Consider the following 24,726-nt stretch of genomic DNA (forward strand, 5'->3'; position numbering starts at 1 on the left):
GCTCGTGGTTTTCGAAACTTCCTGTGGATCGCTTTTCCGTCCACTATACTCCCCTTTTTGAAATTGGTCAGTTAAGAATTCGGTCTGTTTCCTTGTAAAACGCACCTTTTTCTTAATTGTCTTCAGGGCCCAACCCATTGGAAGAGGCGGCAAGCCGTCTCTCTTTGTTTGTGCAGCAACTTGAACGCTTGGTATTCGACTGCGTCCCTCCATCAGCTTGGAAGAATATTCTCTTTTAGCTTTATCGTAGAGAGTTTCCTGTTCGAGCATCATTTGGTGTTTTCCAGTATCTAGATGTGTCTGGAGGTTTGCAAAGCGACTGTAGGCTTTTACACATCCTTCTTCTGGACACGGGAAAAGCATGTCATCTGGCTTATATTCCCCAATACAGCTTCGATCTTGGTTTTCGCTTTCAGTTAAGAAATTTGCTTTGACAGAGCTTTCCTTAATATTTCGGTGTCTCACAATCTTGAACGTCGGTGCGCCACTTGGACTCTGCGATGGCGAGTCTAGGATTTCCAATTTTTCGGGCACTTCATGACTCCTTCGAACTTGGCCCATGGCACTACTTTACCGGAACCTACATTGAATGCTCTCCACACTCGTGTGTCACTTTCATCGTACTCAAAATTGTTGAGTAAGCTTATGCCCTCCCATTTGATATTAAAGGTGCTTGACGGTTTGGCAGCAACATAACTTGCTTTCTCTCCTGTGGTTTCTTGGCCAGATTCAATGGCTGTTTTGAACTGTAGAGCGTTGATGACATCATTGCCTTCGTTTACGTACCTTCCAACGTACCTTCCCTTGATTGTTGCCGCTTTGCGATCACATACCTCCTTTCCACCTTGAGGGTCCGAAAAGTCGTTTCTTACAAAAGCCACTCCCATGGCATCACTGGCCAGCTTAGCTGAGATGATTGAATTTCCGCTGTGATAACAGCCAGCGTTATCTTGTTTGTAATAAGCCATTTCCAGCTCTGGAATTTCCTCTTTCAAGGTAGTGAGGCAGTCAAGCATAATCGAAGCCACAGTCACACTGTCTTGGGCGCAGCTTTGAAATACGTGAACAGGTGTCTGCGATTCAAAGTGCTCAGAACCCTCTGACCGTCTTATGGCAACACTAATGTGCCATGGCAATCCTCGCTTCGCAAACCAATCTGACTGCGCCTCAATATTTTCGGGGCATATATATCATTGCCCAGTCCTGGACTAACAACACCGATCGGCTGTCGAGTTTGGCTAAAACTGAATGCTTCGCCTCAGCTTGGTGGACTGAACGTAGCTGATGGGCTTTCCAGCAAATGATATCATCCCTTGCCTGTTTGATGGTAAGTTGCATGTCAGCTTGATCTTCTGCTGACGAGAGTGCACTTGAACACTCATCTTCTATGGTAAACAATACTTCCTGTAACTCATAACACTGCTCATATGACTCATTGTGGAGATGGTCGCAGGAGCCCCGAAATTCAGCATTGCTCTGGTCACTTAGCGCGTAAATTCGACAATGATCGGGAACCTTTGTGGCCTCCACTGCATGTACCTAAAATAAAAAGTAAAATGACAAGCGCGTGATTCAATGTATATTTACAAAGCATTGCATGCGCATATGATCGACATTTCAAAAAGATTACTTAATCGATTCTCAGCGTTGTATACATGTGTGTAAGCGTATTACAGTGAATTGTAAACTGTTGTTTCATCAATTAAGCATAAGGAAGACTTATAGTAATCATAGTAAGAAGTTTACTACATTTGCAAAGGCAACGCATAATTATAAAATATGCACCCACCTTGTAGTCGCCCTTTAGGTACTGCTTCGAAAAACGAAGTTGCTGCTTAATTTCCCTCGCTCATTGCTGAGTCTTGCCACAGTCAACAAGCTTGTCTACGAGTTTTTCTATAGCATCAACTGCTTCCATTCCTGATGCTGAAAAGTTATCAAGTCCTTGCAGAGACTTGCGAACAGATGAAGAACACACGGCCCAAACTCTCTGTAGAGTTCTCTTACTCATAGGCTCAAAGTTGGTTTCACAGCAGTATTCTTGATACTATTGGACAATACGCTCTGGTATCATTGTTCTGATAACATTGGGTGTTTTTATGATCTCGCCAGTCGACAATTTTAGAAGTTTTTCCCCGAAAGGAACATCTTGAGTAACGTGTGGACTCGTTATGAAAGAAACAAAATGTTCTAATCTTACAGGTTCAATTCTCATTCTCCTTTTCTCCTGGTTTGGAAGAGGAGCAGCTCTTCCGTGTATCAGGCTTCGCGAAAATCTCGGTTCTTGCTAAGATAAGTTCAATCTCTGTCTCAGCACCTGAAAATTGTAAAAAAACGCTTGTGGCTTCTTCTGCGCCACAAACGCCACCTACAATATCATGTAAAGATTAAGACAATCTTTTTCTGCTGGAGTTAAAGCAACCGTTGTCTTTATTCCCTTCACCGACGATTATTACGCTTTTGTTTTTTGTTTACTTTCGTTTAACCCATCACATTTGTTTTCCGTGGGAAAATTGTATTGTTATTTTCGTTCCAAAAGGTTTTCACTGTACGGTTTATATTTGTGAAATTTTGTAAAGTCTATTTCTTTGTTGTATCGTTCTCGTTCATGATGGCAATATATTTGTTTAGATCTTATATGTGAGGCAGAATGAATTGTTTGTTGATCTCGTTACGTGACAGATTATCATATGTCACGCAGAGTGACAGGAACCTGTGAAAAATTAAAATCCGGCAAATCGCTAGCGTTACCTGCCGTTTTGTACGGGACCCTTTTTGTGTGAGACGTCAATAAAACCAAAATTAAGATCAAAGTAGACTAAACGTAACTGAGTTGTGACGCGCTGTAGAAAATGACAATAACAAATAACTTTATTTTACTCATCCCGGCTCAGTGGCTTCAATGAGTTAGCCGGTCGGCCACCTTCACACCAAATTGCAAAGGACAGTATTTCGAAAATATCTTCCAAGCGGAATAACAAGGCCCTATAAAAGATTTCTAAGGTAAGGAACTATTTATGTCAAAGCAAAAATAAAAAGCTAAGTGCGGCTGCGACTCAAACAATGCTTTGCTTGTGTCATTGCAATGTTGAATTTGTTCATTTCAATATGGCGCCATTTACAATTTTAACGAAGTTTGGTTGGTTGGTACATCAAAACAGCGGAAGATACCAGAAAAATGGAACGATGAATTTGAAGACCCACCTTATAAGCCCTCGTGATAGTATTGCTGGAGATTTTGAGAAACTACCACATGCATTTTTGCCACACTACATTAGGCCGGGTTTGGCATGAATTAAATATGGCGAACACGTCCACTGGTAATTAACCCGTGGTTTCGTCAGGAAGGACACGATACAAAAAATATCACTATCTCTTGGTAATGGAAGGCCACATGTATATATTTATAGCTAGAGAAGTCCTGCTGTTGTATTTTAGTTCATGCAAGGACGGCCTGAAAACTGCATAATTTAGAGCTCGCAGGCACTCATTTTCGATCATGCAATTAGTATCGGTTTATTTCCGTTAAAATGAATATTTACAGAAACTAACCTCACTTCACTTTAAGTAGTACCTATAGCTACCTGTAGACAAAAAATGGGACGAAATGATTTTTTTACCATGTCCGCGATTTTGTTATTTTTCTTTGATTTTTAGAGACATTCACTCTTAATTCCTGATGGATGCTAGTGGGCTTTACTTTAACTGAGAAATCTGCAATCGCTTACCTCAGCTCTCTGTGTCCCATGCCATAAGAAGCACAAGAAAAAAGTTGATGATAGTGAGACCGCACAACTGAATGCAATGACGAAGTAAAACATCATTTGATAAGCTGCCACCGTCCGCTAATGATGACGATCATCATAGTTATTAACAAATCTCAGTTATAGTCCTGAAAAAATCTCAGGGGGTCCTTTGAACAATCCACTTAATCTCACCAGAAGTCAAAGTTGCCTACACTCAATCTAAGGTTCGTGCGATTTTACGACGAATTTTCAATTCCGGTGTGTTGCATGCGCGACTTTTGATAGAACAAACCTGCACGCGCCATAACTTAAAAGAACGTGTCAGCGGAATGAATCAAATCTCTATCACTTTGCATACATTCTTGGGAACAGAAAAAATTACTTAGAGCAAACATTCTAAGTATAGTGTTCATTCCTTGCAATGGGGCATAAATAAAAGGTTCTGGTGGAAAAGACACCTTATTTTATACCACTGATGACAAGCAAAAAGGTTATATGGGCACCCGGTTAAAAATATATTGATAACTCTATTAATAGCAGCTCTAATTTAAAGGAGAAAGTTATGAGAATACAATAAAAGTTGTCTGTACCACGAAGCATGCCTTCACTGTTTAGACTGATAGTCTAAGACCTTTTTGAGCATGTGTTCGAATATCTTATGACGATAAGCCCGCTACCCACCCCACCCCGCGCTATACTGTTTTCACTTAGCGGCTGGTCAGCGGTCACGTTTATGAGGTAAACAAACCGATCGATTCCTGATCACCGTTCTTGTCGATCGGAAAATCAAAATACCAGCGTGATATTGCCGCGAAGATGAAGCGGTTATGTTACTTGATTCCTACTTCACATTCGAGTCGAAGCTTGAGTGGCACAGGTTCATGCCGTGGAATCGACGAGGGGAATTCAGAAAGTTGTAGTGTTTGAATTGTTTGGATAAATGGTCGCATGGGGATGGTAAGTTTAACGAACAATTTCAAATTTTGCCGCTTGAATTGAAAGTAAAGTTCATTTGAATTGCTTTCGTATGTATTTCTGACGGTTTTAGATCTACCTGCTTGATTTATATCGGTTACGTTTCATGTAAACAAGTCCCTCAAAATGGCGGCCAAACTTGGAGATTGCCGAAAATTAGGTAAGTTCACGGAGTCATAAAGTTCTCGTAAAGGTCGGGCCGCAAAGTTTTTTCTGTAGTTACCTTTTCTATGGCACCTACTTCCTAGCTATGTTAGTTGGATCAGTTAAGAACGCCTCACTTTTTCAAAAATTTACCTTGAATTTGATCGGTTTTGGCGTGTGTGATTTAGGCGAACCGATAAGGTGTCATTCAAGTCTCCCTGTTTCCTTGATTGACACGTGATGTTTACGAAAGTCACCTCGATAGATTAGATAGAGTTAATATACATGGCTGTGGTATTTGTTTTTTGCTAAGTTCCGTAGTTTTTTGTAAATTGTCCTCCAAAGTTGTATGAAATTAAAGTCTTGAAAAGTGTCACGACAAGCCTTCGCTCGAGTGAAATTTAATTTCCGTAAAACTCTGAAAAATAAAGAGATCCGATCAAACTGATTGTGGTTTTAGTATAGGTACATGAATGTCTTACAACATACGAGAAACGAGCGAAATCTGTGTCTCAAGCAAAATCTACCGGACCGCTCTTACAGAGACACTCTCTTAAGTGCACAAATAAATGCTCCAGCAAGGAAAGGTACAAATATTAAAACAATTATACATAGGTTGTTCCATAGAATGATTATTTTAAGTGTTATAACTCTGAAATGAACATCTATCAGCTTTTGCTGATAATCTTGTTTAAGCAAAGTGTTTAGTTTAATGCTGAGATAGGAGTAGACTTTGGGGAATATTGAAGAAGATCTGAAGATCTTTATGTAGTCGGCATGCAAGTGATGATGTTGAATTCCTCATTATTTTACTGGTTAGGTATTATGATGTGGACATGGGAGACTGTCTCAAGTGCTCAAGATGCTGTGGCGATGATAGAGATGTGATGGTAAATGAGTGCAAAGAGAAGTTGGGGGACGGCTCAAACATGATTTGTTCATTTGACAGCAGTGTCAACCGCTGTGACCAAACAACACCTCAACTAACACCCACCATCAGCCATGTTGACCCCAAACATGATGGTCCTTATACCACTCAAAAAAGTAATCATTCCATTCAAGCTAAGGATCAGGACTATTTGGCAGCAATCGTTATTACAGTGGTGATAATAGTTGTTTTGGCTTTTTGCCTTTGTTCGTCCTTTTTTAAGAGGAGACTGACGCAGATGTTTATTTGGTGTAATACTATTGTTGAGAAGGAAGACCATCACAGTTCATCAGCGACGGAGGGAAAGTTAACTTCTAACCATAAAGAACAATCTGGTAAGAATGCGATGCTGTATTCTGAATTCGCACTGATAATATTTAGTTTTGAAATATTGAGCTTTCTTAAGCTCAAGAACAGAATTGATAGAAGAGGATCGTGACTGAGACCTACCAAATTGCAGAAACATTTTTTAATGTATGTCAGAATCTCTTAAGAATCATTTGCCTTATCGTGTCAACCCAACTACCCTTAAAGGGACCCAAAACAAAGATTTCTGCTTTTGATTATTGACTTCCATGCAATATCTAAGCTTTGCTATACCCTTACTGGTGGTTTTACGCAATGGACCTGCACTTTATCAAATCTATAACATTCTGAAGAGATATGGACTGAGGTAGAACTCCTTCAGGGTTGGTTTCTTTGCGCTATGCTGTTATATATTAATTACTAGATGCAATGATTAAATCCTTTTCGATTTTTCTTATAGACGACTCATGCGGGAACGTAAGGGAAACTGACACATCGAATAAGCTTGGAAAAGCTCTGACAGACTCGGAGGAACCCTTGCTGTGTTCAGAGGAGGTAAATAAAAAATAATTATTGTTTTATACGTAATTTATAGACATTATAAGGTAAACTTTATTACTGGTAAATTAAGGATATGTCGCAAGGTTGGGTTGTTATTTACAATGATCATTCCCAGTTGATGTTGTAGTTTAGGAACCTTACATAAATCCGTCAAATCATCGCGTAAGTCCAAAACGCATTGAACATTGCTCTGATACATAGATTTTGTCAGAAATCAAAGCATAATTAAAGTATTAACAAAGATAGATAAATTGATGTCAAAACTGAGTCAAGGTAAGTTTCAATATGCACCTTAAATAATCCAATTTTCAGAGTAATCCAAGACATGCCTGAAAAAGAGTTTAAAAAAACTGTCTTGCACGCTAGTGGCACACTTCGATGCCCTATCTGAATGAAATTATATTTACAAATACTTAATAGTCAAAGTTTTTGTTTCTTTATTGCCTTAGGGTGTTCTAGAAAACTTGGACGACGCTCAAACCAGTAAAACAAAAGGTGTGATTGACATTCAGTTTTGTTCGCAATTTATACTAACCCTCAATTGTGTTTTGGATAACTGGAATATCTCTTGACTATCACCATACCATCATATAACACAAGCCATCGAAGCCATCAGGGATAAGGCAGTCTTATCCTAAGCTATTTCTTTGAATTATAGGTCAGAGTTTTTTCATCTTTGTGATTTGTAGGAGCTAATAGTTTGAAATAATTAAAAGTTTGGACAAAGTAAAACCCAGAGGACGAGAGAAATTTCTTTAAACCTTTCTATTTTTGTTAGAGTGTCATTTATTTAATCTCGAGTTCAAAATGAAACTGTTAGATTGAGAAGTGGTTTGGTTGGAAGTAAATCTAGAAGGATGATTTTTTAAGGGGGGGAAAACCAAAAAGATAAATCCAGTTATTAGAGATATACTGCTATCGTGGTGGTTATAATATTTTCTCTGTTTGCTTGTCTCTCGTCGGTTTAGATTCGAAGCTACTTAGCAGCTTAGTGGAGGGTGAGTCTTACCAGTACTTAAAGAAAGTCTGTGTGCGTTTGGACACAACCATGCCAGGCGTTGGTGACTATCGTGATGTCTGTTTTCACTACGGCATTAATCATTATGAGATTGCCTCAGTGTATGAGAAACACAGCAATGGGCCATCCAGAGCTCTAATCGGTCACTTGGCAGCTACACATGTACAGCTAACAGTAGCTGACTTTGTGGGTGTGGCAAGGAATGTAGCAGAGAGAGATGATGTTGCTAAAGTTCTAGAGGAATATGATTCGCAGAAGGAATGAGTGACAAGGGTTTTTTTTGGAGAAACTTACTCCCGTTATTTTAGGTAGTTGCACGTATTTTGTTAAATCGTTTCATCTTGTTAAATTTTTTAGGGGTTAGGTTATAATCGGCATGACATAAGTTTCATCCATGGGTTGCTAAAAATTTGAATACGAGAGCTGTCTACATTTTATAAACGCAAGCTCCAAATGCAAAAGTTCCAGTAAAAAAACTGTTAAGAACCATAAAATCATTTTGGTTGGATAATTTTCATAATTTATGTTTCAAGAAACATGTTAATTGTTATTTAATATTTTGTTGTATTTTGTTAAACCAAAAATATATATTTTTTTAATTTTGTTTGTATTATTGGAAATACTTCGTCAAATATCTCAAACTTTGAGATTTTTGTTTAGTCCTTTTTTATTGTTGTGCAATATTTAAGTATGTATTTGTTCATGAATCAATTGTTAATCCAAGTTAAAAAGGCAAGGAGAGCTCAAACCTTTACTATAGATAATGTGTTATGGCTTTAATTTAAACTTTTAAGTTATGATTAGTTTTTTCCATTTCTAGGTGGTAACATTTTCTTTTTAAATTTTATAAGAGAATTTGCAGAAAAATTTTTAATTACTCCTCCTTAAGTTGTATTTTTCGAAAAATTTAATAAACTACTAATTGTGTGCTAATTAGGAAAAGCAAAAAAAAAAACGCAATAAAGTTTTGTAAAATATCATTTGTACGTAGTTTTCTATCTTTTTTCACGCATCATTTGTCTTTTTAACATGACCCACATGTTTTTGTTTTCATTCCCTTGCTTTCATTCTTGATTTTAAATTTCTCTCATGTCTGCCTTTATCTTCTGTATTCAGTTTGCTTATTAGTGTTGCCAAATATCAACTTATAATCAAATGCACTAAAGAAGACACTTAGACCGGCGAAACAAACCTAACCAATCACTGATTTTCTGTAAATAATTTAATAAGAATAACAATGATCACAAGTCAACAAATGATAACCGCTGTAAACTCTCATCAGAAAGTTAATACATGTCAGGGGTGCCGAAGGCTAAAAATGCCAAAGAGGTACAAAGTAATTATAACTACGGTATTCTGTTTATTGAGGAAGCAACAAAAATTACCGAAGACGCAACAAATTGCAACAGAATATTTTGTTAACGATTGTCGTCTTCATTTATCCTTTTTTACTTTTTTCTTCCCGTCGGTTTTGAACACTTGGTCTTGAACACAAGTCGATCAGTATCACAGGAGGAGTTAATGGTTTTGTCGGCGAGACTGAAACAAGGAAGATATTAATTAACAGGGAAATATAGTTTAGAGAAGTTTTCCCTTCATGGTTAAGACTCAAAAGCTATTTAGGATTGGGATTTGGTCACAAATTTGATCCCAAAAAGTATAAATTGAGGCTTAATTTTCCAAAAAAAAAAAACTTTGAGCTCTCTCCACCTGTATGATCCTCGTGTAAAGAAACTGATGGCTAAGATTTGCGTTGATCAGAATAATGATGTCTGATAGAGGACTGAGTCAACGACAGCTGATTTGTACCATTTGGTTAAGAGGTAGCAAAAACATAATACCAATCATCATCGTCATTAGCTTACTGATTTTCGCTATATTTCTCACTGCCGATATCAGTATTATCCTCATAATTTTCATCATCATTATTAATATTATTATTATTATTATTATTATTATCATTAGTTTTACTTGAGGGAGCAATGGTTGTTGAGCAGTAAATTACCAATATTGGGAGAAGCATGTTTTGAGTTATTTCCCCATATTCCATTGTAATCCTTATGTGTTCTTCGCATAATTCACCCACGGGACCAATAAACTCTACAGTCAATGGTGCTTCGGCCCCAGGCGTCTGCATAAATGGCTGACTCATCCACCGTATCTGATGCACAGTTATCATCTAAAAAGTAGGAGGTTGCAAATAATGTGAGATAACTCATACGTATACAGTAGCAGTAATAATATTACATTACTGTAGTGTCGCTGGAGAAACGTAGTATCATTCTTGTTTCGGAGTTTTTGGGAAAAGTTGCGCGTCCACTCTGAAAAAACTGAAAGGACGAAAATGAAAACAGCGAAATAGGTGATGTTCTGGCCTCCTTTACCGCTGGAAGAAAATATGATCAGAGACATACATTACCGTGTGAAAAACTACTACAAACATTGAACAATTATTCACACGAGACTCACTTGTTCCGCCATATCTGGGTAAATTACTCTTAAGTTCCTTCGTACTTGCCCCAGCAATTGGAACTTAATTTTCACTTGGTCTTCTATAAAAGCATTAGTAAACACAGTAGTATTAGTAGCACTTACTTGCGAGCCATTGTATTCCACACAAAATAGTAGGTGCTTAGCGTCCAATTGCGCCTCTGTTCTGTTGACGAGGGCATAGATTTCTCCCTATTGAGGTAAGATATTGAGATAAAAAGCAATCTTTTCCGTGGCCAGATTGCATGGTGAGAAAGCACAAATTTATCTCACGAAGAAAGATCCAGAGCTGTGAAACGCTTTTGACATAGCAAGAACATTGGAGACAGAATCTTGACTTATTTCATAAAATAATAGTATCTCAGAAAAAATGTTGGCTGATTCCTCCAAATACCCTAAAATTAAAAGTTACATCTCATCAGGATATATTTTTTTCCTGAAACAAATACAAATTCACATGACTTTCGCTCAGAAACAAGTTTAGAAACTTGATAATCTATCTGAACAGTAAATTGTAATAAATCGACATAACTTGAGGGCAAGGGGAATGAACTGTTAGACTAGTTTTTTATTTTCTTTTCATGGCAATTTATTTAAATGCAGGGAAATGCGATGTACTTATATTTTGATAGGGTGATACTTCAGATTATGTGTAATCATAATCATCAGAGACGCTTTAATAAGCGCTTACGCCTTTGGCTAAAAAGTCAAAGAAATATTTTTGAGTCGTTTCTGAACTGGTATTACCCTTCAGTTTATTATCCAGCACACAATAATTATTACTCAAATTAGGATTAAAATAGATATCCCTCCCATTTTCATTAACATTCATTAAAAGAGGCTAAAGTTATTTTACCTGAGTTAATCCTTCGGTGGCTAAGATGTACGTTGAAACCACCATTTCATCTGCAAAACGATGTCGCCTTACTAAGAAGAATATGGCTGTATTGATTCCCTGGAACGGATGTTGCATAGATATGCATTCTTGATGGTGCTTGGCCTTTGATCCCGTGACTACTTGCGTCTAATTCTTAATTTGCATCCAAATTGTTGACTGGCTCCCTCTTTTGAAACACACTTTTAAATCGGCTCCGTATGGAGTTTTCATTTTGTACTTCGTATGGGTTCTCCAGCCACTTTTACCATATGAAGCTAAAAAATGTAGTGCATGCAACACATTTTTTTGCCAGCTAAATCTCACTTTCCTAATAATTATTTTAATAACACTACTTAGAGAAATAAACGGACCAATAGCTTACTCCAGGCAACCCTCATTTCGTGTTTTAAACAAAGAAATTAATTGATTTTTGCAACCTTCTTTCTGTGCGTCATCGATTTATTCAGAGTAAAGTGAATTACAGAAGAAATCGATAAACATTCGCCGGGACCAAAAATTTCGTCAGATAGTGTGATGTGACCCAATTAGGAAACTGGGACGGTAAGTGTTTATAGGTGGTGTAAAGGGTCATACTGTGTACCGCCATAACCTCTTCACAAACATGTCTATTCAATAGCTCTATAGGCTTTGCTTAAGCAAAGTAGCTAGAAGAACCGCCTCAAAGTGCCTAAAGCTAGTAAAGCCCCTCAATGCCTAGAGTGGTCGTTGCATCAAATCTGCCATATATTAAGCTTTGCACGAGTACGTATGATTATCGCAAATACCTTCGCTTCCAAGATATATTTCCTTGGTTTTAAAGCAAATGAAGTGGGATTACACGGACTGATAAAAAGCGTCCCAAAAATCGATCACCTTAATCGCCGTCAATGGCTAATTACGCGGGCTGTTCTGCGGTTACACCATGCAATACTAGGAATCATATTTCTCATTGCCTCTTCCCGGTCCCGTGTTTTGAGTCCAAAGTACAAAAAGTTAATTTAAAGGTCTTTCCGAAACAGAGACTCGACACAATTCAGAAACTACGAGAGCTTAACAAAATTACGTGCTGCCTCTTAATTCACAAGGACTATAACAGCACTTGCAAGAATTGTGGGATCATTTTCACAACGAAATCACCACCTGCCGCCATCGTCGATATCAGCACCTGTCAGGACAACAGAATTTCTACTTTTCCTTTATCTTTCTCGATCTCTTGCTCAAGATCAGAGACGAATTTTTTTGTTGAATACATAGAGCGTAAAGGATGGGAAAACTTTTGATAGATATATTGATTACATGTGTCTCTGCGACCACAAGCGCCTCGAGGACTTGATCGAGATCTTGACGAATGGGTTTTCATTCCAGCGAAGGCGAAAAAGTCACGCTAGAATGTAAACAGTACGGAAGTATCCAGAATCACGATCTCATCTGCTGAGACTTTCTCGCCTAATTAGGTATCAGTCATAAGATGTTCATGTAAATTTCGGGGGTGCCCTTGAATGAACTTGGGGCTAGGATAATACACTTTTCATGAATGGGTGACAAGCCATAAAAGAAAAAGTGAAGAACCAATCAAGGTAAACATACCATTACTGATGTAAAAGAACTAAAATAAATCCTCTGTTCGTACAACTGACAGATCTCGCTTTTACTCGGTGAGATTTGACGTTTCCTTCACCTCTTCGAACAGAAATATGCAAAATGGATTTCCAAAGAGCATCGAACTTAAGGGTTTCTTTCTAGCAGTCATTTTGGTAGAGATTTCGAACTCATTGAAAAACCATGATGCGCTCAGAGAAAGTGGTGAGAATTTCGTTACGTCTATCGTTGTTTGATTTTATTCAAGAAAAATTCTTAATTCTGTGGGAAAATTCCCAATTCAGCCTTTAAACCTTAGATTAACTATACTATTTAATTCTTCCTTCGCTCATGTACAGCTGGATAGCACTGAAACAAATGACGCAATACGAAAACGACCGCGCAGTGATCTATTGTCTCTTCATCCGAAGGTGAGCAAAATCAATAACCTGTTATGCCTTTTCATTTTTTTTAATTGTTGTTAAAAAGAATGAAGCACTTTTTTTACGTGGGCCAGTTTAAATTGCTTAAATTCGGTGAGTAGAAGGTCAGCCATCATCAGTACTGATTAAAGGGGAAAAGCGTTGCGTAATCACATTTAAGCGATTAGCTCATGGTTTGCTAAGATGGAAAAAAATTCTGATTGCAGATGAAGTTTCATATTGAAGAAGTCCATAGTAAGACTTGGCTTATTCATCTTACAAGGGATGATAACATTTTTATTTAATCTTATTTCATCTTATTTCATCCTAGATGATGCCGTACAACAACTACGTCAAAAGCGGTTTTGACAGTTTCATGCGTACACAATTAAAATTTCGCAAATTCTACTTTGATGTAAACCTTGATCTCTTTTTTCTTATCTCGCAATTTGCAGCAAACTAGCTCGACGAATGCGAGATTCCTTCTCAATATATGCAATCAAACGGTAGATTTTATCCATCGAAACGATATTTCTGACACCGGCTTATGAAAGTATTGCGTCACCCTTGTTTAGGTTCGAATAGCTTTACGTCTTTAAAGGAATTTAAAAAATATTCGCCGTCCGAAATTTGGCAAAAAAAAAAAGATCGGTCATGTAATTGACATAAGTAAAACCTTAGCACATAACTATACTAAGGCGTTACTAATCATTCATCGTAATTTATTTTCACAGTTATTTGGGATCATATCCGTGGTTGTCGTTTGCTTTCCCGTGGTTTCTGCTAAGGTTGGATAATATTTATTGTATATGCATAATTATTACGTACCTTAGAGATACTTAATTTCGCGTTTTTGGCGATTTTCAAAAGATCGCTAAATTATTGCTCGCGAAATTTAAACACGCAAAATGTCATAACAACACTTATTCCCTGTTATTTCGGAATTTTAAAAAGTTCAGACTTTTTGACAAGTAAAATGAAGTTGAGAACGCTTGAATCGCAAAATTTAATGCTCTATTTTTTTATATTTTCCTTCTGATACCGCGAAAATAAAACCCCACAAAATTTTGTCTCGCAAAACGAATGAGTTGTTATTTTTGTAGCTAATATTACATTCTTTTAATAAACACTTATTAAACGAGAAAAATCTCTCATGCTTTGGGTATAGTTCCCTCTAAATATATATAAAAAACAAATATTCAAATCTAGTCCATAAGTCCAGAATCTAACAACCGCTCTTTTAGATACAAGAATATTCCTCATTCCAAGCTAGACCAAACAATAGATAACAATTCCACCCGTATACATTCAACATCAAGAAAGGTACTAAGAGCAGCACATACTACAATATATTATTAGGAAGGAAATAATAATATGCCAATTTTATTTCAATAAACTATACTTTTGAAACTAATTTTAGTACTCGATAAATGTAGGCAAGTGAAAATTTCAGAAATGCCTATGTAAAGCCTCTTCTATGCAGAGTTTTGGTAACTGCCATCATGGTAAATGCCATCATGTGTGACTGAAAGCTTTACAAATTACGGTGAATCTTGAAATAACTACCAGGTTTTCTTTACAATGAGATTCTTCGGAAGGGTATGTTGGGAGTCACTCTTACCTATTCTACTCGATTAACGATTTCATAAGAAATAAATGAGAATAAGAAGATCTTAAATCAAAAATTATTTAGCACTCTCAAACATGTTAGTAAATATTTCCCATAACAAAAGAGAACACGAAATTTTCCCAACATATAAATGGTGATTTGAAGAACATCGCGTCTCTTTTCACGTATGTTACAAACAGAAGAAAACACGAGCGAGGCCTCGTTGGAGATCGTTTAGCTCAATTCTATGGCTGAATTTCGAGCTACTTTTTGAAATGATTTAAAACCTGATGGTGGCCCTCCAATCCTCAACAACCCAAGCTCTGAAAATTTCTCAGAGGATCCGCCATTTTGAATTTGAGTGTGGATTAGGTCCTTCCTTCGTATAAGGAACATTTAATTATCCAAACAAAATATCGCCTGGTGATTGGGTAAATATATCAAGGATAGAAAGTAACACAGATTTGGCGAACTCTTTTTTTTCTTGTGGTTACTGGCAAGACCTTTAACCTGGTAAAAAATTTTTGTTTGCGGCATGTGGTCGAGGAAATGCATGCGTGAAGCGAGCGTGAAGGGCGAGTCACTCCCGTGAGTCCGTGACGCCTGTTTTGCAATGCGTCTTTGTCATCCTGGATTTCTTATTATATTCTGCGACAATTAGATTGGGCTTACATGATATAAAAGATGAGCCGACTGTTGCTCAAAATGGCGAAGCTAAGTCGGACCAACTTCTTGCGGGTTTTGATGCTTTCACCGCCGTTACGACACAAAATGCAAATATTTTGTGTCGTAATCTTTCTGACAGTTAGAATGGAAAGGACTGCCACTCATTTATTGTTACTCTTTTTTATACGTTTTCTTTTTCCTAGCCGACGCCAAGCCAGACAAATCCTTGCAAACCAACTGAATACTGGGTTGAAAAGGAAGATGGCTCACAAGAGTGTATAACATGCGGAACTTGCCCAGAAGGACAAGGTCTCTCAACGGAATGTGGGAGTTCTGAACTGCTGCCTTCTAATACCATGGTGAAATGTTTGGCATGCACCAAAGGAGTTTCATTTTCCAGATATGAAGATTCGTCCATTTGCCTTCCCTGTGCATCATGCTCTAAAGGTCAGGTGGTAGAACAAAGCTGCTCTCCCAAGTGGGATGTCAAGTGCGCAAATAAATGTTCCAGCAAGGACAGGTACAATTATTATTACAATTATTCATTAATTATCCCAGAATTGATCATTGCAAGCGTTTTAATTGTTAGGTGAATATACTCGGAGTCTTTGGTGATTATTTTGTACGTGCAGTGTGTAGTTCTAATACTGGAACAGGCATAAACTGTGGGAATCGTTAAAGATAACTTACCACCAATACTGATATCTCTAAGCCATCATAATATTTACAGAAAATTTTATGTTAGTTCTGTGGCGTGCCAGCGATTATATAAAAGTTATCACTATTTCACTGGTTAGGTATTATGATATGGACAAGGGGGACTGTTTTAAGTGCTCAAGATGCTGTGGCGATGATAGAGATGTGGTGGTAAAAGAGTGCAAAGAGAAGTTGGGAGATGGCTCAAACATGGTTTGTTCATTCGACAGCAGTGTGAACCGCTGTGGCCAAACAATGCCTCAACCAACAACCATCATTAGCCATGTCGACCCCAAACACGAAGGTCCTTATGCCACTCAAAAAAGTGATCATTCCACTAAAGCGAACGATCGGACAACAACTGTTATTCTTGTGGTAATAATAGTTGTTTTGGTTTTTTGTGTCTGTTCATGCGTTTTCAAGAAGAGACTGGCACAGATGTTAAGTTGGTGCTATCGTACTTTGGAAGAGGAAGACCATCATGATTTATCAGTCATGGAGGACGGATCATCGACTGACGGAAAGGGTGGTAAGACTGTGTAGCTTTCCTTTGAGTTCGTTCTAATGGTGTCCATTATTCAAATATTGACCTGGATGAAACTCATGAAAAATAATGTTAGAAAGTCTGGCCACTAAGATGTACCCAATTGAACCAACAAAGCTCTCAGTATCTCCATAGAATTCTCTTCTCAAAAGTGTTTTTTTAGGGTGTAGTTTCATTTATGACGTCTTCGGTTGATCGCCTAACAATATTCAAATGTAAGCATACTTCATGTAGCAACATAGGAAAAGTAAGCATTCGGGAACAACATTTCTCTTTATCTCTTTTGTTAACTACAACAGTCCTCGAGATGCAGGTTGATTAAATTCCACTCACTTTTGTAGGTGATTAACCCTCTCTTGTCAAACTCATTAATCAAACCGACTCTGTGACATGCCCCAGACTTTGCGTTGGCAGATACTGATTCTGTTACATTCATTCATGTCTGAAATGCTTCCTCCAAGCCTGTCACATTCATAGTTTTGTATATTATGATCTTTCCAGTAGAAAATGCTAAAGAAAACTTAGAAGAGAGTGATGAGTCATATGAGTTAGGAGAAGTTCATTCAGTTGCAGAGGAACCCCTGTTGAAAGAGGTATGCAAAAGAATAGTTTTCTACCTTAAAGTTCATCATAGGTTAAATTTACACGCGGTATATTAAGCTCTTCCCGTCAAATGCATAGCTATTGGACCTCTACGACCAGTTCAATCATCAAGCATATTTAGAACTTAAGCATTGCCTTGAGTCTGAGGCATTGTCAGAAATCGAGATACAAATGAGGTACAACTAAATATGTGAAGATATTAAAATTGAGAAAAGATGTGCTTTAACATATGCATGCTCAATGAAAAATTCAATTTTCCAGAGTACGTTGTAACTTATGAAGGAGCCGTAAAATTGCCCTTCATTTATGCTCAGGTACACACTTTAATGATCCTCTTAACTTAAAGAGTTTGAAAATAGTCATAAATTAATTTTAGTTTCTCTTTGTTAAAGGGTATTCCCGAAATCTTGGACGACACTGTAACCACCAAAGAGAAAGGTGTGATAGAACTTCAGTTGGAGAGAGACTTTGAACTTACTGTCAGGGGAATTTATTGTTAATCGAGACTTTTAAATTCTTGATTTTCATCAACCAAAAGCCATTGGTGCCATTAGGGACAAGATAGCCCGATATTAATTTATCTGTTTGAGTAAATACTATTTAATCGGAGGTTTCTTATCTTCATGCTTTGTAACACCTAATAGTTTCAAATACTTTGCAGCGCTTAAGAGTTGGAACAAAATGAACCCAGATAAAGGGACAAATTTCTTGCAAACGTTCTACTCTTTGATATAGCTGCTTCACCAATAGAGACCCTTAATGGAAAAGATAAAAGCTGAAATTGATTTGAGATAGAGGAGTGGAAAACTCTCTGGGTGGTTGGAAGAAGACAGAAGATTTGTTTGGGGGGGGGGGGGGAGAACCAAAAAATGAAGTGTAATACGAGTAACCCCCTATCATGGAGGTTGTAATGTTGTCTATGTTTGACTGTCTTTCCTTATTGCAGGTTCCAAGCTACTTAGCAGCTTGTTGGAGAGTGAGTCTTACCAGTACTTAAAGAAAATCTGTGATCGTTTGGACACAACCATGGCAGGCGCTGGTGACTATCGCGATGTCTGTTCGTATTATGGTATTGATCGTTATGGGATTGCCTCAATTTATGAGAAGCAGAGGGATGGGCCATCCAGAGCTCTAATCGATTACTTGGCAGCCACACATGAACAGCTAACAGTGGCTGAGTTTGTAACTGTGGTGAGAAAAGTAGCAAAGAGAGGTGATGTCGCAAAGCTGTTAGAGGAGTATGAAGAGGAGTTGTGAGAAAGAATGGCAAGGTTTTTTCATTACCGATAGTGTCATTTTCATTTCTTGTTCTACTAAATCAGTATTTGAGATCGTTGTAATTCTAAAGAGTTGCATTTTCTGATATAAATTTTATGTAGCCTCGGGTACTGAAAAGGACCCAAATTTAAAGGAGATGTCTTGATTAGCATGAATTCAATGTTATCTTCAATTTATTAATGATTTAAATGTTAGAGCTATTTATATACTTGCAAACGTAAATTTTAGATTACTGATTGTCTTGTTGTTTCACGTTGAATCGTTAACGAGGCAAAAGAGGGCAAACACCTTTTCTACGCTGCTTTGAGGCTAGTTACCTGTTACCTACCGCGAGGACACTGAATCCACCAGATAGTCCTTACCGGAAATGAAATCCCTTCCAAGTAGTTTTTAGATTCTAGTAGTCTCCAATTAAGCGTCGACAAATCAAAACCATAACAACCACACTGGCTAAAAAAAACAACGGTTATCAGAAACCAATGAGAACTTAAAGTAAACGCAGGCAAACCACTTGAAGCGCGAGATAACGTGGGTGTCCGACTTGCGATTGGCTACTTCTTTGCATTTAATTGTTTGGTACGTTAGCGCACCGAACGAAGTAAAGCAAAAAAATAATGCAATCCCATATTTTTTTGACGATGATTAAACTGAACAAAATTTTTTACTTTGTTCTGTTTAGATCTAAGCACCATTAAGGCACTCATTTAAGAGCAATTTTTTTCTCATTTTTAGTTATATTTTTTAAATCACTGGTTAGTTTTTATTTTTGTATACCGGAAACGTACTTTTTTCGTTTTGTGTCAATGATAGAGTTATGTTACGTATTTAACAGTTAAAGATGTATTTGTGGTCACCCTTGCAAATGTTTCCGTGTTTAATTTGATTTTAAGGGAGCGGAGAGGTCAAACCGCATTAAAAGTTTCATGCAGTAACAAATATTTTCCTTTAACCTCCAAGCTGAATCGTATTAGTTATTTAGCTTTCTAACTGCTAAGAAGTGCTTGGAGTGTCATGTCCGTTTACGTCAATTGTTTTTGCGTTTAAAATCGTTATCGTTGTCATATACTATGTCATGTGTCTGCGAGAGTCACATTTTCGTATCTGAAACGGAATTGCAGAAGTTGCATAGCAAGTGTATTTTCTTTTTTCAAAGTCTTTCATTTCTATCCGCCGCTGAGATAAAGATGCAACCCAGACGTTGTCTGACCGAAACTAATTTTGATTGATCTTCCCTAATCCTCTTATTATATTATGAGGATTAATGTCTTCTTAATAGGGAGTTCAAAGGACTAATGATGATATTATGAATAAAAACTATGAGGGTACTTTTTACCTTTTGTTTTCTTTGCAACCAAATCTCTGATTCCACGTTGCGAAGTGTTTGAGAATCCTGCGTGCGAATTTACGGTTGATATCCATGAAGCCTGGAAATATTCGAGTTTTGATTTTTGTGGATTTTCCGGTTGTCCTTAATCCCCATTAAAAGTCCCCATAGGAAAAGAGAAAATTTCGCCATTTACCTTCAATTAAACCAGGGTGGATCAAGTGTCTTTCGTATTGAGGTCGGAATCGCTTGAAATGCTCATTCATGACTAATCCACCATGTAGCTTTCCTCTCTATAACTCAACAGGTTAGAAAATTTTACAATGTCAGGGTTCTTTCCTTGTTCGCGTTGTACTCATCAGTATTAATTTCCAGAAATTTGGGCGATCTCGAACCATAATAAGTTGTTTGCTTAAACATACACGTGCTAATTCCCGTCTCGACATGGAGGCGACATGGGCTGCCGCAACTTCCTGCTTCATTTCTTCACATGCCCATGGCTAAGCTTGGGGAAATTTTTCAACTCTTGATTACAGAGGAATTTGAACGTATCCAAAAAAGCCTTTCATTCCAAATTTGAAGAAAACCCATACGAAAACATGACTTCAAACGCTGCTATACATGAGTTATCCACTCATACGAAAATGCTTTCGGACACGTGTTCACACATACTTTTTGCCGCGGGAAATGCTACGGAAAACAGAATGTTCATTGGCGTGTTTAATCAAAGTTGAATATCGCGTTTTTCTGGTGTTAGCCGACCTGTGGTAACACATAGAAAATACTGTGTTACAACAACCTAGAAAATCAGTGGAAACATTTAGGAAAACGGAATGTTAGCCCGGGTAATGCTTGCGCTGAAAAACTAGTGTCGAATATCACCTCATTAACCGCTTCAGGAAAGCACTAAACAGACACCGTGATAACCCACGCTGGATAACCGATGTAGAACAAAACACAGTGTACAGATGAGTTTTCCAGGCCCTGGAAGCCCTGTCGTTAACGCTATGTGTTCCCATAGTGAATATGCCACGCGTTCTCCGCAAAAATGAAAACGAAATTTGAACGAGGCATTTCCCCGGTATTAACTGTTTGGTTAAATTGTGGGAACGAGGGATTCTTTTGCCGTGTAACGTTCAAGTTAAATAGATCGACTTCACATGTAGCGTAGCCTCGTGGAAATGGGAGTAAGATCCAAAATTCTCCTGCTTATGGTGTGGACGCGTTTCGATCAGAAATTGGAAATTGAGGGAGGATGTAAAGCAAGACCTGGTCGAAAGAGTAGAACTGGGTCAAAAGAGAGTTGGTGAGGGTGATTGCGTTCGCATTCAATGGAGTCTTACAAATCCGTGCTAAATTCTGAGATTCTCCTTTCGATTGACTGATACCACCTCCCAACCCTTTTTGTTTCACCGTGTCATGTTACCGTTGGGATTTCTTTGGGATGACGTCAATTGCCTTTTTTTGGCAGTATAAGATTTCCCACATGCTCTAATCCAGTACCAACCGGTAGGCATTTTGCTTGTCAGCATATTTTTAAACATCTCGCTACTGAGCGGAACGAATGAGCTTCTACCGATTCTAATCATTACAAGATATTATTCATGTATCAAAAGTCTCAATTTGTTCAGCAAGATTCGACAAAAAATTAAATGAAGACTGCACCGTAAGTATAGTGTTACTGTTCTTTCAAAAATCTCTTGATCGTTAAACGATTTGAAACCGGCATACTGTGACCTGTCTCGTTACACAATATCTTTTCATATCTCAAGCTTTGTAACTGTGCAAATTGCTTTACTTGACGAGAGTTTGCTACTTCGGACATAATATCCTCGGAAACCTTGCCAAGTCGAGTGGACTGGAGAAGTGCTCCTGAACCATGTGCTCCGTTGGAATATTAACGAAGACCGTAATTATTGCAGTTGTGGTAAGTTCACATTCTGTTTATTCCAGGCTGGCAAAATTCAAGCTATGGATTAAATGCATATTGTTTCATTCAGATAGTTTGTGTTACAACCAGTAGAGAACGACGGAAATAATTATTTCTTGATATTGCTACCTATGACATGTGAGGTAAATTTCATGACATAGACCGGTAGTATTGAGCATATGAGATCGACTTCCCTTTTCCCTTATTTTTCCCTTTGAAATGCTAACTGTATACTGATTACCATGGGATAAGGAAAAAACGCTGATCCGGCGGTAACTGAGGAGGTAGACACTGTTCCAATAAAAGAAAATAAAGGTTCCTTCTTTTTCAGCTCCAAGCAAAAGGAAGAGATTGCTTGGGCTGTAAAGGTGATGAGATCACCTGGCGTAGGGATAAACCAGGAAAGAAAAACACGTGTATAACGTGTATCGATTGCCCGGACGGAACTGAGCCGTCGATTCCTTGCGGAGGGACCGCCAAATATGGAACACACTTACATTGTGAGGCATGCAGGCAAGGAACCTATTCGGACAATTATGGAAAAGGGCCCTGTAAGCCATGCTCTCTATGCTCCGTTGGACGTACAGTGACAAGGAACTGTTCTGCGACGAAGAACGCTCAGTGTGGCTCTTGTAAATACGGCTATTACCAGAAAGTTGTCATCATGAACCTGCTTTTCTATTGCCTTCCGTGTTCTGTCTGCTGTGGGGACGGTAAAGATAAGGTAGAGAAGCAGTGCACAGATCAAGGGCTTCCAAGTCAACAACATTGCAAATTCAGAACCGCGCCCAGCTGTCAACTGTTGCGGACAACTTCAAAGATCACATCGAGCACTCCATTTCTAGGAGAAAATCATACGGCAAAGAAAGGAACAAGCCCAAAGGGACAATCAGAGGAAGCTTCTTCAGTTCCTTCATCAAGAACACCGAAGCCGTATGCAAGAACCACTGCCATAACCGCAAAACGACATGAAAAGTTAGCTGCTTCCCAGTATGAAACAAGTTCAGCCTTAGAAGGATTCCACGGCAATAAATCAAAGGGATCTTTTTCCGATAGAAGTGTCGATATTAATAATGGAAATGGTATTGTCGTTTCTCCTATGTATGGGATTCCCGTTATTTTCATTGCAATAATTGTAATTGTTCTTAAGCGGAACAAGCTTGCAAGCTTCTTTGAAAGGACGAGGTGTGGTCCTATCCTGAGGTGTGGAGACGCTGAACTCGGTAAACAAATAGAGAGTACTCCGTTGAATGTTGTGCCATTAGGAGGTACGTGAATTTGCACTATTTTGAACACGGTCAAATGATGGCAAATTACTCAGTCGTTGAGACACTTTCTTAAAGGACTAAGCAGTCAGGACAAAAACGCCGGGGAAGACGGTGATTAAAAAAATTTACATATATTTTTAACAAGAATTTCGTGAATGGCTAGATTTGTGAACTAGTCTTTTGGCGCTAAGCCTCAACTTACGAATAACGTACGTAAACAGTGCTGAGTTCCAAATGGAAACTTAAATAATTTTTTGTCGAGGCTTCCGTTATCAGCTTTGACTCGTCCTTGGTGCAGTCGCTTTCGTAGTTTGCTTTAAGTCCCATTTTTGTGCCGCCAGCCAGAATTATTGGCGGAAAGTGCCATTTTTGTACCGCCAGCCAGAATTATTGGCGGAAATTAGACCTTTAATATCAATCTTCATGTTTAAGACACAGATAATGACAAAAATTTCTAAAAGCGAGGAGTGGTGAACATGTGCCTTGTGTAAGACTTGACAAAACGGGTTTCATTTCAATTATCCATTAAATGCTAACAGTGTAATATTTTCGTGATAGGTTTGGTTCTCAAACTTAGTTATTGGAAGAAAAAGTTACGTCAAAAAAGTAAATAAACATGTACGAATAAACCCAAAGGGAACAAAATAGAGGACAGTGTAAAGTAAGATTGGAACTCTTCAATTTGGTCTAACGTTTCCTAGATACTCAAACCGTGATGTTTCTCCATGACCAGTTTCTCTTCCGTTTGCCCACTTAATGTTTTGAACGTAGCGTTCTTTTTCAGTCTAACAACATGAATATTAGTAATTTTTCTTTTCCTTTGTAGTTCTGGTTTCCTTAAAAGATTTGAAGTCTCTTTCACTTGACACATATACCAAAGTGTGGAAACGACTGGACAAACAACCGGAAGGAAAGACCAGAGGTGACTTCAGAGATGTGGCTGTGCGGTTTTTGTATTTAGAAGAAGACATTTGGGAACTGGAGAAAGAATTTAAATCATGTGGCTCTGGAAGTCCTTCAAGACAGCTTTTAGAAGGTCTAGAAACTAGACGACCTGACCTTACTGTGTTGGAGTTTATCAAAGTTCTTCGGGAACCAAATATACTGAGGAACGATGTCGTTGAACTTTTGAAAGACTACATTCATAGATAAGTGAATTTTTAGACAGATAAGGTTCATATTGAAGAAAGGCGAAGAGTCGCAGCTAATGGCAACAGTTCGATTCCGGTTTAGTTTATTACTTCTATTGCATTTGTAATATGAGCGAAATCAATTAGGAACGGGTCACGACCACATACATTTCTCACTTTTACAATTCTAAGGCGGCCAAAGCTCATGACATGAAACTAGATTGAGCGTCACTCTTACCGTTGCGAGATGAGTTGTGTTGCATGTAGCTTTGCAGGTTTTCCATCGGGACAATTTACACAGGGGCGGTTCTTTGTTGATAAAATGTTTTGCAATGTGTTTTAAATAAAACTGACTTCCTTTTTCGCCCTATTAAGGTGTCTGTTGTCTTTGCTACGTCTAAGGCCTCTTTGAAGCAGTGGCTTGTGCGAATAAAAGCAACGTATGTCCTTGTTGCTCGTGTCCGCTGATTCATTTGCGTGACCCTTGAATTATATCAGGGTCCGAGCGGATAACGCTATTTAGTGGCTATGCAGCGGATAAATGTCAGCAACATTTACTGCGCTACTCACAGGATAGACAGTTATTTGTAGCGTTATCTACCCTTCGAAAACCGGAGCCTTATGGTTAAACCT

At 38.1% G+C, this 24,726-nt stretch overlaps 3 protein-coding genes and 1 pseudogene across 6 annotated transcripts; 2 read left to right on the forward strand and 2 right to left on the reverse strand.

The window, feature by feature from the left end:
• LOC136278062 (uncharacterized) overlaps window positions 1–2,011 on the reverse strand; it is a 2,299-nt pseudogene extending 288 nt beyond the window's left edge.
• Window positions 2,012–8,866: 6,855 nt separating this feature from the next.
• Window positions 8,867–11,172, reverse strand: LOC131784304 (uncharacterized). 2 transcript variants are annotated; one of them, XM_059101102.2, is made up of 4 exons: window positions 11,025–11,172; window positions 10,274–10,360; window positions 9,684–9,857; window positions 8,867–9,217 (listed from the first exon to the last, which is right to left on the reverse strand). In XM_059101102.2, exons 1-4 carry the CDS (start codon window positions 11,139–11,141, stop codon window positions 9,197–9,199), a joined length of 399 nt encoding a protein of 132 aa, XP_058957085.2. In that variant the 5' UTR covers window positions 11,142–11,172; the 3' UTR covers window positions 8,867–9,196. The 2 variants fall into 2 exon arrangements, 1 of the variants encoding a protein (XP_058957085.2); XR_009340195.2 differs by lacking the exons at window positions 10,274–10,360; window positions 11,025–11,172 and adding an exon at window positions 10,148–10,244.
• Window positions 11,173–12,658: 1,486 nt separating this feature from the next.
• Window positions 12,659–19,766, forward strand: LOC131784389 (uncharacterized). Of its 2 annotated transcripts, none has more exons than XM_066161076.1 (8): window positions 12,659–12,848; window positions 12,983–13,054; window positions 13,780–13,833; window positions 15,524–15,840; window positions 16,118–16,545; window positions 17,065–17,153; window positions 17,556–17,601; window positions 18,110–19,766. In XM_066161076.1, the coding sequence occupies exons 1-8, from the start codon at window positions 12,828–12,830 to the stop codon at window positions 18,418–18,420; spliced, it is 1,338 nt and encodes a 445-aa protein (XP_066017173.1). In that variant the 5' UTR covers window positions 12,659–12,827; the 3' UTR covers window positions 18,421–19,766. The 2 variants fall into 2 exon arrangements, with proteins under 2 accessions (XP_066017173.1, XP_066017172.1); XM_066161075.1 differs by having other exon boundaries at window positions 12,660–12,848; window positions 17,062–17,153.
• A 1,037-nt stretch (window positions 19,767–20,803) lies between these two features.
• LOC131784355 (uncharacterized) lies at window positions 20,804–24,455 on the forward strand. 2 transcript variants are annotated; one of them, XM_059101154.2, is made up of 4 exons: window positions 20,804–21,431; window positions 21,538–21,692; window positions 22,027–22,963; window positions 23,790–24,455. In XM_059101154.2, the coding sequence occupies exons 2-4, from the start codon at window positions 21,645–21,647 to the stop codon at window positions 24,113–24,115; spliced, it is 1,311 nt and encodes a 436-aa protein (XP_058957137.2). In that variant the 5' UTR covers window positions 20,804–21,431; window positions 21,538–21,644; the 3' UTR covers window positions 24,116–24,455. The 2 variants fall into 2 exon arrangements, with proteins under 2 accessions (XP_058957137.2, XP_066017177.1); XM_066161080.1 differs by having other exon boundaries at window positions 20,804–21,692.
• Window positions 24,456–24,726: the final 271 nt, after the last annotated feature.

Source organism: Pocillopora verrucosa, chromosome 14, assembly GCF_036669915.1.
Source record: "Pocillopora verrucosa isolate sample1 chromosome 14, ASM3666991v2, whole genome shotgun sequence".
Lineage (NCBI taxonomy): Eukaryota > Metazoa > Cnidaria > Anthozoa > Scleractinia > Pocilloporidae > Pocillopora > Pocillopora verrucosa.

Bases quoted from the DNA above. Each gene is read 5' to 3' on its own strand.
- LOC131784304 (XM_059101102.2), bottom strand. From the start codon at position 11,141: ATGCAACATCCGTTCCAGGGAATCAATACAGCCATATTCTTCTTAGTA. The intron at 10,361-11,024 runs GTAAAATAACTT...TTACCTCAATAG, and splicing joins CCACCGAAGGATTAACTCAG to GGAGAAATCTATGCCCTCGT. The intron at 9,218-9,683 runs GTAATTTACTGC...TCCTTGTTTCAG, and splicing joins ACATGCTTCTCCCAATATTG to TCTCGCCGACAAAACCATTA.
- LOC131784355 (XM_066161080.1), top strand. From the start codon at position 21,645: ATGTGCTCCGTTGGAATATTAACGAAGACCGTAATTATTGCAGTTGTG. The intron at 21,693-22,026 runs GTAAGTTCACAT...CTTCTTTTTCAG, and splicing joins CCGTAATTATTGCAGTTGTG to CTCCAAGCAAAAGGAAGAGA. The intron at 22,964-23,789 runs GTACGTGAATTT...TTTCCTTTGTAG, and splicing joins GAATGTTGTGCCATTAGGAG to TTCTGGTTTCCTTAAAAGAT.
- LOC131784389 (XM_066161075.1), top strand. From the start codon at position 12,828: ATGATGCGCTCAGAGAAAGTG. The intron at 13,055-13,779 runs GTGAGCAAAATC...TTATTTTCACAG, and splicing joins TATTGTCTCTTCATCCGAAG to TTATTTGGGATCATATCCGT. The intron at 17,154-17,555 runs GTATGCAAAAGA...TCTTTGTTAAAG, and splicing joins AGGAACCCCTGTTGAAAGAG to GGTATTCCCGAAATCTTGGA.